The sequence below is a fragment of the Pezoporus occidentalis genome, unplaced genomic scaffold (assembly GCF_034315485.1).
Source record: "Pezoporus occidentalis ecotype Australia unplaced genomic scaffold, CSIRO_AGI_Poc_V1 ctg26, whole genome shotgun sequence".
Lineage (NCBI taxonomy): Eukaryota > Metazoa > Chordata > Aves > Psittaciformes > Psittacidae > Pezoporus > Pezoporus occidentalis.
This window is the reverse complement of record NW_026914502.1, coordinates 2,815,901-2,836,496: the sequence shown is the minus strand read 5'-3', so window position 1 is coordinate 2,836,496 and position 20,596 is coordinate 2,815,901. Positions and strand designations below refer to the sequence as shown.

Below are 20,596 nucleotides of genomic sequence, written 5' to 3'. Positions count from 1 at the left end.
TAAAGAGATGCCACAGGCATTAACTCAGGGGACAAAACATGGTTCTGTACCATTCAAGACTGTCAAAACTTCCTGACAGGTCAAGAGCTAGTCATGGGTAAAACGTCAATCTTCCTGGTTATCATCTACCCCTTGTTTTCAGGCACTTGGACATGCCAAGTTGACGGTAATCAACGTGGTGCTACTTTCCAGCATGAACACAAGGAAAATGCTACGCTTGCAAAATGAAACACCAATGGAACTACCGTGGCAAAGTCAGAGGAAAAACTCTCTGCTTAAGGTTACCTCAGAGCCACCTCTTCATACTTAGGGAATATAGGCTGGATTTAGAAAATGATAGGTGAACACAGAGAGAAGGGCACTGGCATCCACTGCATCTCAAAATACTATCTGGAATACCGTATAAAGCAAGCACCATCTCTGCCTTTGCATTTGTGCTGTATGTAGCAGATGTGGGATGTACCTGTAACATGAATGTTACCACTAACAGTCATATTACATTAACTGATTTAGGAAGCAGAGAAGTAAGACAGAGGAAACAACAAAACTCCCTAGAATTGAGTTTCACTAATGCTGTGGTTTGAGCAAACCGATGCTGCAGTTTTGTATCCTAAACAATTGTGTCAACCCTGTTATGCTGCCTTCTCCCACCTAAAGTTATTACAGCAGACTAATGGGGGAAAGGGTACAAGAAAAAGAACCCCCCAAAACCTAATCCTGAGACTGCTCCCCTTCACATTTGTTTTCATCTAGCTCTAAGGCATTGGAAAAAAAGACCTTATCCATAAAATATCAATTGCTTAATACAGGCTAAAGTGAAGCTTTGAATGACCACAGTGCCATTCTTTCAAGAGAAACACACTACAGTATATGCAGACACATGAAGGCTTTTCCCTGTCTGAAGTATTCTGGTTAAATTCCGTGTTTATAGGTATAAATCCCAATATAAAAGAAGAAATAGCTCAAAAGCTTTCAGTTACTGGAATACCTTTGATACCTGTGAACACAAAGGACATCAAAACAACTCGTTACTTTGAGCCTTAATTAAAATGAATTGCTCTGGAATTACTGCAGTTCACTTTCTGCCAACTTTCTCTTCCAAAAGCCACCCAAGAGCTGTGACAAGAGTAAATTAAAAACACTGCCACAGGTAAGAGCAGAAAGCGCTGAAGGAACTGGATTTTGATTCGCCTGTGTCCTTAAAACCCACAACATCTATTTTTCAGGTTTTATCTGATGCATAAAAAGACAACAACTGTTTAACAATACACGAACACAGCTCAACCTTCAGGAATGGAAGTGGCTGAGCAAGCTGCATAAATCACCTGAACTGATTTTTCTCACAAGCAAAAAACCCATTCAAGAGGTTTTAAAGCTTAAGTAGTGGATTGCATATTCATACAAAGAGAAGACAAGACTACACCAGAAACAGAAATATCTGGAATTTCATATTATACGGAATGCTGTGATTCCTCAAACAAGTTTCCTGAGCTAAGGAATCACTACACTTGAATTAGAAGGTTTACATCTAAACTAGAGCTGCCTGTTTTACTCTCATACCAGAATTCAATTTTTTATTACTTCATAGCTTCTTGAGTTTTGCAGTATTCAAGCCTAAATAAAACTCTATTTCACAGGAATTTATCTGAAATTTAGGGTTTGGAGGTTTTTTGTTTTGTTGTTGCATTTTTTTGTGATTTGTTTTAAACTGAAAACCTTAAATTAAAACCGTGGCAAAGTACAATATACTTCAACTGAAAATGACAATCTCTCTAAAAATACCTTACCCCCAAGAGCTTAAGTTTTTTAAGGTAGAATCATCAAATAGTTAGGGTTGGAAAGGACCTTAAGATCATCCAGTTCCAACCCCCCTGCCATGGGCAGGGACACCTCACACTAAACCATGGCACACAAGGCTTTGTCCAACCTGGCCTTGAACACTGCCAGGGATGGAGCATTCACAACCTCCCTGGGCAACCCATTCCAGGGCCTCACCACCCTAACAGTAAAGAACTTCTTCCTTATATCCAATCTAAACTTCCCCTGTTTAAGTTTTAACCCATTACCCCTTGTCCTGTCACTACAGTCCCTAATGAAGAGTCCCTCCCCAGCATCCCTATAGCCTCCCTTCAGATACTGGAAGCTGCTATGAGGTCTCCACGCAGCCTTCTCTTCTCCAGGCTGAACAGCCCCAACTTTCTCAGCCTGTCTTCATATGGGAGGTGCTCCAGTCCCCTGATCATCCTCGTGGCCTCCTCTGGACTTGTTCCAACAGCTCCATGTCCTTTTTATGTTGAGGACACCAGAACTGCACACAATACACCAGGTAGCAATAGTGATGCCATTTACTACTTGAAATAATAAAGCCAGAAACAACTTGTACATTTGACTGATGTTTCATATTAAGGCCAGCCTCACCTATTTCCAGCCTCTCACCTAAGCTCCTCTCTCTTTTTCAAGTGTATGAATGGCACTGTACTTTTTGACAAAACTGAGATTACAGTTACATTTGCAATTAAACCCATTTACTATTAATTCTATGGATTGACATTACAGGAATTATCCAACTATCAAGTTTCATTTACAAGTTTTCAGGCTTGCACTTCAAATTTCTAACTCTGAAGACACTGCTCCTAGTAATCTACAGTTCCCAAGTCACAGAGAAGAGGCAGTGTTACCCTATGATGCTGTACTCTCCACTTTATAAAGAAGTTACTGTAAGAGTCACTACGCTGATCCAGTTTCAGTACATACCAAGATAATATATTGATCCCTTAATAGTAGGCCCACAAATTAACTACCTCAAGATGTAAGCCTGGACAAGAGGACAGAAGCCCTACTGATAAACCTACATAAAAGAGGTCTGATTGCAATGTGAAGCCCTGCATTCTTTTAAGTTAACTTCTTCTTTACATGGTACTTTAAGTACTTGAAGCACACCATCAGGGTGTGCCTTCCACTCTTCAGTTTTAACAGTATTAAAGAACAACATAATAATTTATCTGAAATCTGTTTATTGCGCTTCATGGTATTAGCTATTTCTAGTAATAATAACACAAGTAAACGCTTAAGTTACATTTTGCCTTGCACTGATGGTTTCAAACATAAGACACAAAAATGTTACAGCAGAAGGACAGTACTGAAAAGGTGTCAAACACGGGAAATTGAAGTTTTACTGTACAGGCCAATAGTGACAAAGACAAATCAACATTTCAGTACAAAAGTGTAGGAAGTCTATGAAAAAAGGTTTAAACGGTGAAGGAGAGGTTCTGAACACACCAGCAGCACTCCTTCAGCTTTGGGACTGTCTGTGCAAATGCAGCATTAATACCTGTATTTACGAAACAGAGGTAAGAAAACAGCAGATAAAGCTCAGCTCCTACTGTGATAGTCACAGGCATCATCTTGTTAAGATCAGGGTTTCTGCTACTCATGGAAAAGAGTCAGGTGTAGAGTTCATGCACTTATGCTACTCTGCAGCTTAAGAGAACGTTGCCAGCTTGTCAATTAAATCATCAACAGTGTTCACAAGAAGTTTTATATCCTCCTTTTCACTCATCCGGTGTTGGCCAGTTTTGCGGAGGATAACATCCACATCTTTGCTCAAAACACGATCAGCGACTTGCATAGAGATCTGCCAAGGGACATCGCTGTCCTTCATGCCATGAATAAGTCGTATGGGACATGTTATAGGAATAGGGCTATTTAGCAAACAGTGATTTTCTGCTTCTTGGATAACGTCGTATCTCAGTGAGTAATATCCTTCCTCATTATACCTTGTTGGAAACCTCCATTCACCTTTTTCTTCTATTTCATTTTGTGTCTATAGAAAAAAGAGCAAAGAATAGACAAGACAGATGTTACCAGCTCTTTGGAGCATCTCAGCTTATTTCTGTTCTAAATGCAGCAAAACTTCACCAGGCATAAAACTTCACTTTGTTCATTTTTATCAGCAGAGGAGCTTCATTCCTATTTCACTTCCAGCATCTGAAAAGACAAACCCCCCTACCACAGCACAAAAGCTACTCTGCATGCCTCTCCTCCAAATTAATCCAATTGGAATTCACCAAGGAAATTAAGTTTCTCAGTCAGAATCTATCAGAAAGGAAAAGACATAGAGCCACCATGACCATTAAGTCTCTTGGGCTTTAATCAGCTCACTTCAAACAAGAAGAATCCTAGGGAAAAAGGATTTTCCAGTGATCAGTCTTTTTCAGTCATTGCCACAACAGCTATGTCTAAACACCACACTTCCAGAATCTCACACAAGGTACTATGGAGTGCCTTTAAAGAAAAAAAAATCAGGAAAATACTTTAATTATTCTAAGGTAGAGTTATTTATTGCTGTGTTTATTTGTCACATTATAACACCCAACTTACTTTCCTTAAGACTGGACATCATTATCAAGGAAGCAACTCAAAGAGACTTCCCACCACCTACATCTTCTAGTCTTTACAAACACACTGATTCGAAGAATTCCCTTTCTACGCACACACACAACCTGTATGTCAGACTCATCTCACCCAGTGTCATCTCTACTACTTCAGCAGCTACTTCCCCATCCCTGAAAGCACACGGATCCGAACTGAATGCAAATATACAGTACTCAACACTGAAATCGAATGGACCCTAACTTTATGTTCTATATGCCACAGTCATGTAAACACGTTCCAGGTAGTGCTCACAGTAGGTTCATACTCCAAGCACAGTATTTTGCAGACTTTTAGATTAATGTAAATTTGCAGCTTTTCTCTACCACCAACACAGAAAATTTAGAGAAAGACTTACAGGGAAAGTACAGTTTGAACAACAGAATGTCTTAAATGCATGACAGATTTCTAGACTGCACAAAAGCCAACAATCAACATTTACCTCAATGGGAAGCTTCTTAAAAGTTGTTACAAGATAGTCTGCTGCTGCAGCTACTCCAACTAGAGCAGCTACTTTATCTGGGCGTGCTACTGCGGCATGAAGCATCAGCCATCCACCCATGCTGGAGCCCACCAGAATCTGAAAAAGAGAGAAAATAAGACATTACTTTACAGGAAATGGCTAATAATTTTTTCCTTCTTTTACAAGTTCTTTCTGTTTAATTACTTAAACCTTAGGCATTATCCTGCTGTCCTTACCCAGGCAGAACTGCTGTCACCTCCAGTGGGAATTTTGCCTGAGTAAGCACCATAGGACCTGGTATTTTACTATTCTTTTTGTTTAGCATGGCTGGTTATTGCTGCCTGAGCCTGAAATGCTGTAAAGAAAATGAGAGTTGAAGCAATTCAGTATCACATGCATACTTTATGTTTCTTTCTTAAAATAAATGCAGGTGGTAAAGGCTCAGTGCAGTGAAAGAGGTTAACAAATGCAATAATACAGATCAAAATACAAATTTGTAATACAAAATCATTTTAAACACAACACTAAGTACGGCATTTCCAGGCTGCAGGAGATTTTAAGTTTCTTACAGTCATTTCTAAAGTAACTAAAGAAGTCAAGTGCTGCTTCTGCTGGTTTTTGTAAGTTATTTTATCATATAGAATCTCTGGCAGCATCGTCTAGTGAGAGGCATCCCTACACATGGCAGGGGGCTTGGAACTAGATGATCTTAAGGTCCTTTCCAACCCTAACCATTCTATGATAGAGTATCTTAACTTGTAACATTCCTGCAAACCCTTTAATTAATGTATCAGAATGGGGCAATGTCACACTTTCCACTGGGAGGGATGACAGCCCTGCTCTGAGCAGGAGGCTCTAATAAACGACCTCCAGGAGGTCCTGCCAACTCACATTTCCAAGATCTTGTGATCCACCTGCTTGCAAAAGAGGTCCTATGAATACAACCTCTCAAATGAGTCAGCTTGAAAGTGAGCAGATGGCAGTTGTTAAACAGAAGCTACTGTTGACCAGAGCTATTATGATGTAATTTTGATTCATGTTCTACCTTGAGGACAAAAAGCATTCTATATTTAAAAATAAAATATAACCTGTGGTCCATCTGTAAGTTCATCCAGTATACAGAGTACATCTTTTCTCCACTTCCCAAATGTACACTCTTCAAATTTACCATCTGAACTTCCACATCCTGTATAATCAAATCTGAAAAAGAAACCATCAAAATGAAAATCATTGTACTGTCTATAGCAATACAGAAGCTATAGTACCATTTAACCAAATGAAACAGGGACAAGATACTGCATTAAATACTTTCTTACTTAGTCCTGTGTATCACTAGCACCAGAAATCACATGAAAAGAGGCTGAAAGACAACACAAACAACTAGCAATGCAGTGCTCTCTTATGATTTGATCTAACAATATCCAAAGTTACAAGAGTATTTCCCAGCCAAAGAATTTCCCTTACAGACAAAAAAAAACAACCAACAAACCAACAACCAAATACTGCATGTTTAAAGGTATTTTTTTAAATATACAAACTCTCTTTCAAATGCTACACCCAAATATGAAGAATTATGAAACTCAGGATTCAACCTAGTCTATCAAAGGAGAATATCACCAAGCATGTACGTGGTGGTGTAAAACTGCAGAAGACACTGGGTAACTGAAGATTTGGCACTTAAGAAGCACTCTTATAGATGTAACTTACAGTTGTAACTTAAAAAAACTAGAACCCCTGTTCCTTTCTTCTTGATCTTTTGTACTTATAGCCTTAATGTAACATATAGCACTGGCTAGACTACAAAAATTAATTCCTTTTCTGAATTACTTTGAGAATACATTGTCCTTGCCACAGACAGAAATCCCACATTTGAAAAGGAGGAAAGACACTTCTTAGCTTGTGTGTACAGCACAGCATGCATTCCGAAGTCTGTATGGTTTTGTCCAAATGCCTTACCCAACCCACGATACTAATCTTGTTTTTTCAAGACCAATGTAATTTGAATGTACCTGACGAAGGCATGGCCTAGAGAGCTGCAGAAATCTTCAAGGGCAGTTGCTTTCTTACCATTCATATTTGAATTAAAGCCTGGAAGGAAAATAACCCCTGGATGCCTGCCTTTTAGCTTATGATAAGCAAGATTTGGTTGATCTGGTCGAGTGAGAAAGCTGATTGATGACTTCAGCCTGCAAACTAATAAAAAGAACTATTTAGTACAACCATCATGAGAACTTCAGCAGAAACACTATATTTTATAAAACTAGGATTCAGGAAATATGGGCATATTATCTGAAAATAAGATGTTTTGATTCAAATAAGTATCGCCTTTATTTTTTGATGACTACCTAGTACTGATCAATCTGAAAGGGAAAGCTGACTCTGATTTATTCTCAAATCATTAAATGCCAATCATGTATGCAAGGAGTTCACTCAGCAGAGAGGCTGACTGAAGCCAAATACCAATATTCCCTATACAATATTTGTCTTCCTGTTTTATACCATCTTGAATATGTTTACTCAGCTTAACTCTTCATTTTTCAGCTTCCCCCCCCCAATCCCCCCCAACTGAATTTCAAACAAATACAACTTTGGGACTGAATATGTGCAATGATAAGTCTACAAAGACATGAGGAGACAAATTTTTTGATGAAAATTAAAACTGAAGGACAAAACTGCATCTGCGTAAAACCCCAGATCCACAAAAGTTATGAAGATGATGTACAACAGGGCAGTTCAGAAGTGGAAACCGGGAAAGAATCTTGCGACTAACTTCTCCAACATGATGAACATAAACCAACATTAGCATTGTTTCAAACAAAATGAAGTAAATGACATCTAGCCTTTTCCATCATATCATCAACAGGTATTCCTGCTTAAGTGAAAGATTATTGCCAGGGACAGTTAAAAAAGGTTCATTTTAACACTATGCCACCTTAACATATGTCCTTTTCTCAGATATGAAACACAGAAGGCAAAAAACCAAAACAAACCTACATTTTCTGTAAATACAAAGCAATACATTAAACACATCTCATAAGAAGAGTTGATTGTTGTAGAGCTATGATTTTCTTATGCCTGTACAAATGTGGCACAGATATCCCATTACATGGTTTGGTGTATTCTCACTGTAGAGGTTACATTATTCCAGTACTCAGATTGTTCTGTTTATACAGAATGAATCAGCACTTTGCAAATGAATTTGGTACAGTTTACAAACGAAAGATCACTGAGTGCAACTTCAGTCAAAGTAACCTGCAGTGTATTATGTGAGAGTTTTCCTGTTTGCATTGTCTTCACATTATTTTGCTTTTGTATAGTTCAAGATAAGAAACTAGATACATTTGGAAACCAAACACTAAGTTGGACCCTATTATTCACATTAATAACTGAAAAAATAAGCTGGTTTTAAACAAGGAAAAAGGATTTATACAGGAAATATGAACTAATTAATAACTATGCTGAATGTCAACAGCTGCTAAAGTATTTAAGCTTAGCAGTTAATTAATTGCACCTCTACTGTGGATGAGAAGTGATGCGTAGGGGTAGTACGGAGACTTAATCCACTCTGATACCCTACTCAGGAAGGTAATTTGTTAAACTGAAGGACTGGTTGAGACTTCAAAGACTTTGATACTCTTAATTCTTAGGTTAGAAGACGCTTAGTTCTTCCACAAAGAGGTACAAAACCAATGCAACTGGGCTTCCTAGTGTTACATCTACTGGGTAAATACTGCGAAATCAGGCTGTGACAGTCACCTCATTTAACTGCTCTGCAGGCTTGAGTTCCGTTTTCTCACTATCAGAGATATTACATTCAAGGGATTTGGGGGGTTTTGTCTGTCTGCTTTTAAACTTGCACATGTATGAGTAAATGTGGATGCCTAACAGATGCAGGGTGCAGCTAGTTTCAGCACTTTCCTATCGTCAAACAGACATTATACCACTTAAACTATAGACTGAAACATTCTATCTCTGAAACAATGGACATTTCTTTATCCTATTGATGCATCAAGTATTATAAAGGAGAATAAATAACGATGTATTCACTCAGATGCATCCACACTATGGCTTTTTGATTGTGTGTGTGTCTATCAGCAAGCCAGTCACTTCTTCACCTGCCACTAACAGGGGAAACACACGAAGAATAAACTTGACAGAAAAAGAACTGGGAGTATTTTTCTCTCCTTTAAGCCCTAATAAGCACCTCTGAAGCTGCAGTTTTCCACTCTGCAGCACTCTGGAGGTGTCCTCACACTGGTTTGACACTGGGCAGGGTTTCAACTGCAGCTACAAAACACAACTGCTGTCTAAGCTATTCCACAAACCAGTATTCCACATTTAACAAGTCACTTTAAGTGCACCAGCAGCAATCCTAACCTGAATAATGCAAAACTCTAAAAACAACCACCTGGGCCAATCCAAAAGCAAGGTTAGTTGAGTCATGCTCTGACTTCCCTTTAGACAAAAACATCAATAACTGAGGAGCTAGCCATTCATTTCTCCCCCTGATTTCAGTGAAAGCCCTTGGTAAGAAAGCACTTTCAAAGGGTGCACTTAGAGTTCATAAAAGCAAGTTGCAGACAGAAGTACCTATCTACAGGACATGTCCCCTCTCCTCCTCCCCCAGACCTAACGCTATAGAATTCTCTTCATATCAGAACCACTGTGCAATTTTTATTTTATGACCATCAGAAATGTGACTGAGACCAGTGCTACATGCCAAAGCCAAAGAAATCCTCTTTAAGAGCCCTGGGAAGGCCCCGGGACTGTGACCAATAGCAGCAGCACATTAACATCGTTCTGGAGATAACGAACTCAACATTATCCATACCTTATTCCATGCAACCGCTACGCTACAGGAGTAAGGCGGCCACCAGTTCTGCCAGCAGGATCTGCTGCTTAGCCCAGTCTCAGAGCACCGAATAGCACACTCAACAACCAGCTACTCGGATCACACCACCACCACTCCACCGTATTAATGTTATTATGCGGATGTAAAGCGTGCGCTTTTAGCGACACCTAAGTTTTACCCACTTCTACACCAAGCCACCTCAAACGAGGTTCATTACATCAGGAAAAAGGGGTTGTCTGTCAAATTTAAGGCAATGAATACGTAACTTAGACAAGCACTGAGCCTCGAACAATATGAAAGGGCACCACGTGTTTGGGCACGGGATCACCTCCCTCAAAAGCAGACACCAGCAAAGCTGCTCAGGTGCCTGGTAAAACCTCACACAGCAGCACGTTTCACCTCCGAAGAAGCGAACCGGCCCACCTCCTGTTTGCCGCTCAGAAAGCAGCGGCGGCAGAAGCCTACCGCGAACCGACCACCAGTGCGAACACACGCAGCTGCCCTGCACACACACGTCCGGCAGCACCTGCTCTCCCCTGTGCACAAGCTCCGACCCACGCCTCACAGGCCCATCAGAAACCCGTTCCGCGGGGGGGACACCGGAGCCACACAGCCCCGGCCCCTGGAACGCACCCGGCCCGTTCCCGACCGGGACGCCCCCACCGCGGACACGCAGCCTCTCCCCCCGGGGCTCCCACGAAGGCGGCGGGGGGAGAGGAGAAGCAGCGCCGCAGTAGCAGCAGAAGCGCCCCGGGACCCTTCCCTTACCCGGGAGCCCTAGGGCCGCCCTCATCGGCGACAACACCAGGGCGGGCGAGGCACGATGCCGACAGCCGCCCCTCACCAGCCCCCTCAGCGTGCCAGCCGCCGCCATGCTTACTGCGACTCCACTACCCCGCCAGCCGCACAGCGCACGCGCAGCCGGCAGGAGCGCGGAGGACACGCGCATGCGCCGAGCGGCTCTGCGTGAGGGGAAGGGTCAGGGTGAGGAGTGCGCATGTGTAGCGGTGAGGTGGAGGGAAGCCGCTCCCTGCCCTCAGCGTCGTTAAGGAGTATAAAATAAACGTTTTGCAAATAAAAGCACTCAATGATCATCTCCATAGTGTGTATTCTGGGGAGGGGAGCCTTGTAAAGGCTGCCTTCTACCAGACAAGGCTGGTAAGACCCGGCCTGGGGACCCTCATAGTTCCAGTTGCCTGTCCACATGTGGGTATAAACTGCTATAAAGCATACACCTCGCTTTGTGCAGGAGGAGGGCTCGCCTCAGGGACTGCGGCAATAGGACAAGGGGCAATGAGCTCAGACCTAAACAGGGGAGATGCAGGGTGGGTATAGCGAAGTTTATGAGGGTGCTGAGGCGCTGGCACAGGGTGCCCAGAGAAGCTGTGGCTGCCCCGTCACTGGCAGTGTTCAAGACCAGGTTGGAGCAACCTGTGCTAGTGGAAGGTGTCCTTGCCCGTGGCAGGGGTGCACTTTAATGTCCCTTCCAACCCCAATCCATTCTGTGATTCTAAGATAATTCGATGCCCATAATTACATAGTACTCCAGCCATCCAGAAGGGACGTTTCAAACCCTTGTGTACCTGCCCTGATCACCTATCCAGCAACATCAGGGCTTGGCCATGCCTCGGTCTGCAGGGCCTCTGAACCAGCTCACGCCGCCCCATCCATTTCTGCTCAGTCTAACTTGTATGGCCATGGTAGCCAAAACAAGGTCTTTATGCACAGTACCTTTTACAGGAACCATCTGGATCAGAAGACGAGCAGCATCTAACTTCAGAAGGAGTAGGAAGGCAGAAGTACTTTTGACAAAGCCTAGCAAAACGGAAGATAACTGTGTTCCTAAAGGAACTTGTTTCATTATACTACTAAAAATCATACGCCCTGAGATAAGGGACCCTTACAGAACATCTGTTGTGAAATATACAGTCTTTAAACAGATGACAGAAGAGCCAATAATTGTAGATACAGGCACAGACTGTTACATAAACAGCAGGCACTGATTTTCACTGTTTGAAATGTATATAAGTGGATAGCTGTCAGACTGAGGGCATGCTAGCTTTGTGGAGTTACCACCTACCACCCATCTCTTGCAAACGTGAAATAATCAGGTTATCTTGACCGTGTGTTAACTGGCTCTCTGCATACTGAGGGAAGACCGCTGATTTGGGACAAGGCCAGCCCCTGTCAGCAGCTTTAGGTCAAGGGGTGCAGAAGCTAAGGTTTTAAGGCACAAGCCTGTGTGGTTTGCAATTGCCCAAAATACTTTAGGGTAAGTGGGTACTTGGCTCCCAGAGGGGTAAGCTCAGAGGGCTTGCATAAGGCCATAAAAGATGGTGCATAATGCCATGCTTTGCTTGCTCTCTCTTGATGGCCATTATTACAAACCCCACCATACTTTGTGATAGTATCATAGAATAGAACCATAGATTAGTCAGGGTTTGAAAGGACCTTAAGATCATCCAGTTCCAACCCCCCTGCCATGGGCAGGGACACCTCACACTAAACCATGGCACTCAAGGCTCTGTCCAACCTGGTCTTGAACACTGCCAGGGATGGAGAATTCACAACCTCCCTGGGCAACCCATTCCAGTGCCTCACCACCCTCACAGGAAAGAACTTCTTCCTTATATCCAGTCTAAACTTCCCCTGTTTAAGTTTGAACTCACAGCTCCTTGTCCTGTCACTACAGTCCCTAGCGAAGAGTTCCTCTCCAGCATCCTTGCCGGCCCCAAAGCTGATGATAGCAAACTTAGTGCAGAAAAGAAGATACCATAAAACTGCATGGGCTTCTACAGTGAGCAGTTCCTGCAATTCAAGTCATGGCTGTGTCAAATACTGGGGAAAAACCTTGAACTTCAGCAATTTCTGTTTTGCTGTGGAACAAAACATATGCCTATATCCAAGGCTGGTGATCCATTTTTTATGACCTTCTTTGAAACATTTCAAGGTATTATATTATGTATGCAGTAAACAGACTATGCTCCTAATTTCACTGCCACTTGACGGACTATTTTTCAGAGCTCTTTTGTGGAGAAACACACGGAATGGTTAGATTAAACACTACTAAGAATTACAAGATTACTGCACAACTGTGTGCAACTTTAGAACAGGCGGAAATGCCTCAAGACGAAAAATCAAGTGAATATCTAAACCAAGTGTATTTTTAAAAATGTTTATTGAAATGCCTTCATTGCATCATGCAGGATACAAAAATCATTATTAGAAAACCTTTATAACCATACTTAGGAGTAAAATCAAGATACATCAGGAAAAATAATAATTATATAAACCAAAGCAATTTCTGATAAGTGTTTTAAATCATTAGATTACAAGGCGTGATCCACACAGATGATAACAATTATCTTGTAGTAACAGTCCCTTCATGATTCAAGGCGAAACTGATGTTCGTCATGCTACAGCAACCATTATCACCTGTGTATGCCACAAAGAAATTCAACCCGTTCATTACAGATACAATGTTTAAAAAGTATAACAAAATATTCTGCCAGCGTACTTCTATTCTGCTTTCAGTCTTTTATTTGTTCCATCAAAAGCCATTAGGTTTTCATCAAGGAAAAAAGAAAAGGCTAATGTGCTTTCTTCTGTCACACAAACCACATAGCACATAAGTTTTGATTACTGAAACAGAACCTTTAAAGTCTTATTATAAGAGACTTGCTTGAAGTTTAGTTCAAATAATTTATGGTTTTGCACTATTACTCGAGGACTTGGAAGGGGGTTTAAAATGGGAGACCACAGCACCCTTGGTATTCTCATTGTTTTATGCATCTCAATCTCCATCACTTAAACTTTTCAGGGTTTTTAATTCATACACTGCTTAACGTCAACTCTTAAAACTTGCCTCTATCCTATTTGACATCATTATTCTGTGCAGATATGCATTAAAAAAACAAAAATAAAACCAAAAAAACAAACACTGTCTGAGGCTGAAAATTTGGCTCCAAAGAATTTAGGTGGAGATTTTGAGGCTGGCTTTAAGGGAACCAGTGGTTGAGAGGTTTCAGCAGAGCTTTCACCTAAGACAGAGTAGGTCAGAACCACACTGTGACCTTATCAGATAAAGCAAAATTGCTGTAGGGGCTAGAATCACCTCATTCTATTCAGCAGGGAAAATTAAAGAAACCCAAACAATTCCTTATGAGGAAGTTAATACATGTGTTTCCATTTCATACCCATGTGGAAAAATGCATCTTTATAAAGCTACCCTTCTCTTTTATTCTTCAGCTCCGTAGATGCACACTTCAAACATACAGTTGGTGTTACTGAGTGTCTGAACACCCAGAGTATCATAACAATTTAATGACATTAAAAGTCATGAAGAGTTTTGGCACTGTCCCCTTACAGAGAGTTAGGTACAACTAACATTATGAAAACATTATGATAAGGGAACCATGTAACTCTTTGGCTCTGTTGTAATATTTAACTACTAAGGCAAGAACTGTGTGTACCTTAGGGTTGCTTTTTTATCTTTTTATAAAATACTTGACTAAAAGTTTTTAAGCCACCTAATCGCCTATAAATGTCAAATGGTGCATATTAAAATATATGCTTATTACAACTTTTTGTTCCATTTCTAGAATTGCATCCTGATGAGAGCATTTGTAAACGGTTTAGTATGAATTTACGAAGATGTTCTCCTTGTAAAAGAATTTGTAGGAAATTATCATTCAATCAAGATGCTGTAATTAAAATTGCCTCGTTATCCATTTTGGAGCACTACGATTCTCTCAAGAGTTTAGCTTTTTCATTCCTATAAAGATCAACTAAAAGAAGTAAACCTCCCCCCCCCCATTTCAATGCATTTGTAAACCCCTCTCATTCTGAGGTTTCAGGTGCACATCATAAGGAGGATGTTTCAGAGTATTCACTGGCTTTTCAGATTTCACTACATATGGCTAACTTCATATGTTACGTTATTGCAGTATGCCCTATTGCCCCCATTTATTATAACATGAAGTGGGTGTAGCCTTCTGCGCCTGTAACAATAACATCCATCCATATCCTCATGGCTTCTGGCGAAGGAGCGACCATATAGTATATCCGGTCATGCGTCTTAACACTGAAAGTGAGCAACGGGTTGGGACTCTAAAGTAAAACAGAAAGAAGCATATCAAAAGAAAGGAATCAAATCCATTTAATGGTACCAGAAATGTAATTACTTGCAAAAAAATCTACGATAGTGTTAAGAAGAAAGTTGAAATGCAGAATGCTGCACCAGTGCATCCTGCATTGCAGCACTGGAAGCAGAGACGTGTTTAAAGTGTCTGTATCCATCATAAACACTCTTTACAATGTATTTCCACTAGGCTATTAGGGAATAGTACAGGAGGCTCCAAACTGTAGTTTCATGCCCAAATAACCACCCTACTCTATACAATGGTCAAAACCACCTTGGGTTTCACAAAGCCAAATGCCAAGGATATATTAATCTTGTTCACAGCTCATTTAAATCACAGGTGAGAGGCAGGGGGTGCCATGAGCTGCCAGTTAACCACCAGTACCAGTTAACTCCCTCCCTGTGACAGACACATTCAGACATCCCTTGATTTGCCAACACCACTGATTTCAGTGGTCTCACCACTGGGAGAAGGAATTCCTTTCGACAAATCCCTTTTGGCAGGTAGACACCTGTATCTCTGCTTTCATTAGTACGTATATAAAGAAATCACAACCCTACCAATAAAAAAACAACAACAGCATTAATCAGTGATCTACCTTCATCTTCCTTTTCCTCCACTCTTCGTTTGGGGTTTTTATTTGTGTTGTTACCTATCTTTTTTCCTACTAATGTCAGCTCCCCCCTTTGACTTTACAGCAGCTACCGTACTTTGGGTTCTGCTCTATGATACTCTGTTTACCTTGTATGCATTCTTTAGATGATCGTAATAGACTTCTTCAATAGCTTGAAAATATATTACGCCTTTTAATTTAGTTTCATGTTTGTCTGAAAAAGGAAAAGAGAGAATGACTTGAGAACTGAACAGTACTTTGAGAAGCAAAATCCTAACAGAATATAGAATAGTTAGGGTTGGAAAGGACCTTAAGATCATCCAGTTCCAACCCCCCTGCCATGGGCAGGGACACCTCACACTAAACCGTGGCACCCAAGGGTCTGTCCAACCTGGCCTTGAGCACTGCCAGGGATGGAGCATTCACAACCTCCCTGGGCAACCCATTCCAGTGCCTCACCACCCTAACAGGAAAGAATTTCCTCCTTATATCCAATCTAAACTTCCCCTGTTTAAGTTTTAACCCATTACCCCTTGTCCTGTAACTACAGTCCCTAATGAAGAGTCCCTCCCCAGCATCCCTATAGGCCCCCTTCAGATACTGGAAGGCTGCTATGAGGTCTCCATGCAGCCTTCTCTCCTCCAGGCTGAACAGCCCCAACTTTCTCAGCCTGTCTTCATACGGGAGGTGCTCCAGTCCCCTGATCATCCTTATGGCCCTCCTCTGGACTTGTTCCAACAGTTCCATGTCCTTCTTATGCTGAGGACACCAGAACCGTACACAGTACTCCCAAGTGAGGTCTCAGACACTATATATATGTAAAATCTAGAGAGATCCACACTTGCACAAGCAGCTGCATTTTTGTGTAGCTGCCACAGAAGTCTCATGAAACTATGTTTGTTGGCTGGAGTCCCTGAGGCACTATGAGATGTTTTCTTTGGTAACTGAAATTGCATTATGACAACTATACTGCACTTAAAACTGAAACTGTTAACTACTAACATAACCACTACAAATACATTAATAAAACCAGTACCAGATGGGAACACTACTGGATCCTACAGGCCTTGCTAACCAATAAACCAGATGTTAAGAACAAGTTTGTCACATTCTTCATATTATTACTGCAGCCTTGTAAAGAAATATCCAGTGGGTATATAATGAATGAATGTAATGAATTCAAACGTGTTTTAAAAAAGATGGACTGAGCAATGGATACCCCTACCATTAAAATCAGTCCAAAATTCATTAGACCCTCAAAATATGACAAATTCAAAAGGTCTACTCCTGTGTATTTAATTTCCTGAAAGACTTTTCAGCACATCGAGCCATTTAATTTTCATGGCAAGTATAATAAATTATGTTCTTGTATGAAGGGTACGAGAAATCATTCTGTCACTGGCGAAAGTATATAATATTTAAGAATAAATCATACGGAGCCATTATTCTGTCTACTGGGGACCTGATGATCTGTAACTCTTGCCTATCCACATCTCTCCCTTTGTCTGTTCTGCTCGTTTCTGCCTTACTTGGCATTACAATTGAACCCGATAGGGATTGCACAAGTTCTAAGCATACACGTGAAACACCCAATGAAACGGAAATGTTAGTCTTATCAGCTGAGGGGCAGATGGACCCCACTAGTGATCCTGCAACCTACCTGCATAATAAGTAAAAGTTCTCTTGTTTCTGTCAAAAACAAACCATCGTTTTTTCCAGGTTTTGATTTTTCCTCCCATCTTAATCAGAAAGCCTCGGCAGGTCTTCTCTGTGAGGGAGATATGGTAACAGGTCTCTATGTTGTGACCGGCTGTTTCGATGTGACTTCGTAGGTCAAAGTCTTCTTTCCTGACGGGCAAATAGCGAGTCAAGGGACGGGCCTACAGTAAAGGGAAGAAAATGCTATTACTTTTAACAGAAGTCTTTGCTCTTTCTGCTGCACAGACATAACCACAAGCTGCCCACAGATTCTAAGAATAAATGTAAGAAAAATAAAGAGCTTTTGCTGCAGCCCTGATTTTGTTCAAAAGACAAATCCTTAAAACTTGTAACTTTACAACGTGTTGAATAGCTTCATAAAAGCATTAGAGCATAAGAGTTTCTTGAAATCATCACTTGATCAGCTGGTAAAACAGGGCCCACAGCGTAGAAAGTTTGCTTTAGAATTAAAACATTAATTAATTGTAAAGGTGTGTTGCTGCATTAGATGAAGCGCAAGAACTACAGCTGCATGATGTTAAGCCAACCCTTTATTTCTCTGGGCTAGATGCTCACTACACGTATCTATCTCAATATTTTACTGCTAGATGTATTTTCATGCGAAGTATAATACAAATCTAAGACAAGAAGATGCTATTAGAAGAACAGTTCATAACGAGTGAGTTGCAATTGCTGGTTAGTTTCACAGAGATTTCTGTGAACGAAGTGGAATTGGTTTCTTCTGAATGAATTAAACGGGGTATCTAGTACAGAGTCAGCAATTCAGCACACAGAGCTGAAGGGCACCCCTCTGCGAGAGACAGCGAAGCAGCACAGGAAGCGGTGCCTCATTCTTGACTGCAGTTCAAGGCTCTGCATCAAGCCTGGATAGCATCAGCTGGGAGCGCCAGCAGGAGGAGGTAGTGATTTGGGAACTCGGCCAGCTCAGGGAATATGCTCGTTTTCCGTCTATACAGACTTCCCCTTCATTTTAAATATGGAAGACAAGTCTCCTGCATCACAGGGTGATTTCTCAGAAGAGAACCTGAATTTAGGTGCTTTGAATGACCCATGTAAGGAGCATCTCCCTCTCTCTCTTCCCCCTGACTCCAGAGAAAGTCACTGACCTGGAGAATCTAATCTGCCCCTGCTCCATGCCTAAAGTTAGCCTGCTAAATCCCACTGTGAGTCACAAATCAAAGGGACTTTCCCTCACTGCATTCTCAAGAACCTCTTGACGCAATGGGAGCTGCATTGCCTGCAAGAACTCTCAGCACCCTTCTAAAATCCATACCTCTGTATGATAAAAGTTGGCATCAGCTTTGGCAAGTACAAAGCTGGCGCTCCTTCCCCTAGTTTACATTTCTAAGTGTCAGGAAGTGCTGGAGAAGGTAAAAAAAGGGGGGCTCACTGTACAAAGGAGAGAAAAAAGTTAACAAAATACCCCAGTCATTTCTGACAGATGCGTTTTGTCTTCCTGCCGATTCAATCCTCATCCTCTCTGCCAAGACTGCCAATTAGCAGTAAGTGATAGGGCATTCTATTACAACACATGCACGCTCCGATTTGGGATAAAGATACAAGCATTGCATCATTGGTTACACCATACTTGAGTTGTCATTAAAATTTCTTAGAAAAAAGTAAAGTACACGTGAACATTTTATATTTGGCAATTCCATTTCATAGAAAAACAAAAGAATGGATATATTTAGCCAGAAACAGCTTAAAGTTCCTTTGGGGGTTGTCCTATTGTTCTGATTTAGTGTTATCTATTTACTGTGATCTAGAAAAGCAAGTTAAGTAGGAACTTGCCTTAAAAAATATAATAACAACTCATGAAACAAAAGGTAGTAAAGGCAGAACAGATAAAAACAAAGATATTAAAATATGATATGGAATCTTCCACACGCAGATATGTGTATTAAGATGGAGGCATTGTCTTGCTATACTATACCAATGATAAAATGACTACCTAGTCTATTTGCTATACCATGTAGATCTTCTTAGTTGTGGTGGAATAAACAAATAGGTAAGACCTGTAAGCCTAAAGAAAGCTCAAGATACCTTTAAATTCTAACCAGAAGCAAGGAGATGTAGGACACTGTTCTAAATAAATAGTGTTTCTCATGTGGTGTAGTCCAAGTAACAGAAGAAAACCTACGTCCTTTCTACAGTAGATGTGGAACTGGAAAAGCCTCTTTATCAGTGTTTTTTTCAGTCAAATATTTGGAGGCGACAATTCAAGATATTTTATTTATTAAAAGAAAACAACCACCAATCGCTTATAGAAAATAACACACAAATTTCTCTTGTTGAGGCTAAAAAATTCTCCTCTGCCCATACTCAGTAACAAACCTCATAGGGACTACTACTTATACTTCAGATGTAAGATGCTAAATAGATATCTATTATATTCATAGAATCATAGAATAGCTAGGTTTGAAAAGGACCTTAAGATCATCCAGTTCCAACCCCCCTGCCATGGGCAGGGACACCTCACACTAAACCGTGGCACCCAAGGGTCTGTCCAACCTGGCCTTGAGCACTGCCAGGGATGGAGCATTCACAACGTCCCTGGGCAACCCATTCCAGTGCCTCACCACCCTAACAGGAAAGAACTTCCTCCTTAGATCCAATCTAAACTTCCCCTGTTTAAGTTTTAACCCGTTACCCCTTGTCCTATCACTACAGTCCCTAATGATCTATCTAAGCCCAAACATACTTTAAGCAGCACAGTTACACGTCAGAAATACTAAATCCATGTATTCAACTGAAAGCAGTTCTGTTTACCATTGGCAGAAATACACTTAGTCCCTTCTGTATATCAAGGGGAACTCTTGCACGTCAACATTTCATGTCAGCGCATCTCACCTGTGCTCTTTGTTTCTCACGTATTTTGACTTCCTTTTCAATTAATTTTTGCCTCTGGCTAGTTTCTTCTTCCAGTCTTTTCTCCAGTTGCTCTCTGCGGCGCTTCTCTTCCTCCAGAGCTCGTTTTTTAGCTTCCATCTCCCGTTCCTAAATGCCACAGCACACAGAGAACTTCAATTATATGTCAAACTATAGCTGGTAATGTATTTTCTAACCTAGGACTAAATACCTTTTTGCCTCTTAAGTAGTCAGAAATATACATCCAGCCAAGTGGACCGAGAATTGGAATCAGAATTGCAAATATCACCCCTCCAGAAATGAAGGTTCTTCTTAAGCAGCTCTCCTACAGATGTGGCAGCAGTGTTGACCTAGCTGCTGATGGGATTTTGCTATCAACTCACCTATTATGGATAGCAGCTATTGCATGTGGGCTCAGAGATGTACTATGAGGGTGAAACCAGACCAAACTAAGGGGAGAGAAGTAATTTTTTAGGTGTCTATGAGGTGTAAACTGTTTAGGGTCCAGT

General features: G+C 41.1%; 2 protein-coding genes across 8 annotated transcripts in view; both read right to left on the bottom strand.

Annotated features, from left to right (window-relative positions):
- Positions 1-2,994: 2,994 nt before the first annotated feature.
- Positions 2,995-10,645, bottom strand: ABHD10 (abhydrolase domain containing 10, depalmitoylase). The gene is made up of 5 exons (XM_062623965.1): positions 10,515-10,645; positions 6,904-7,087; positions 5,983-6,094; positions 4,874-5,011; positions 2,995-3,823 (listed from the first exon to the last, which is right to left on the bottom strand). The coding sequence occupies exons 1-5, from the start codon at positions 10,618-10,620 to the stop codon at positions 3,482-3,484; spliced, it is 882 nt and encodes a 293-aa protein (XP_062479949.1). The 5' UTR covers positions 10,621-10,645; the 3' UTR covers positions 2,995-3,481.
- A 2,260-nt stretch (positions 10,646-12,905) lies between these two features.
- Positions 12,906-20,596, bottom strand: part of PHLDB2 (pleckstrin homology like domain family B member 2) — a 116,040-nt gene continuing 108,349 nt past the window's right edge. For all 7 annotated transcript variants that reach the window (XM_062623952.1, XM_062623955.1, XM_062623956.1 and 4 more), the window contains 4 exons: positions 20,070-20,216; positions 17,161-17,380; positions 15,629-15,714; positions 12,906-14,855 (listed from right to left, as the gene is read on the bottom strand). In XM_062623952.1, the coding sequence (XP_062479936.1) occupies positions 14,715-14,855; positions 15,629-15,714; positions 17,161-17,380; positions 20,070-20,216 (594 nt within the window). In that variant the 3' untranslated portion in view covers positions 12,906-14,714. The remainder of the gene's footprint in view (positions 14,856-15,628; positions 15,715-17,160; positions 17,381-20,069; positions 20,217-20,596) is intronic.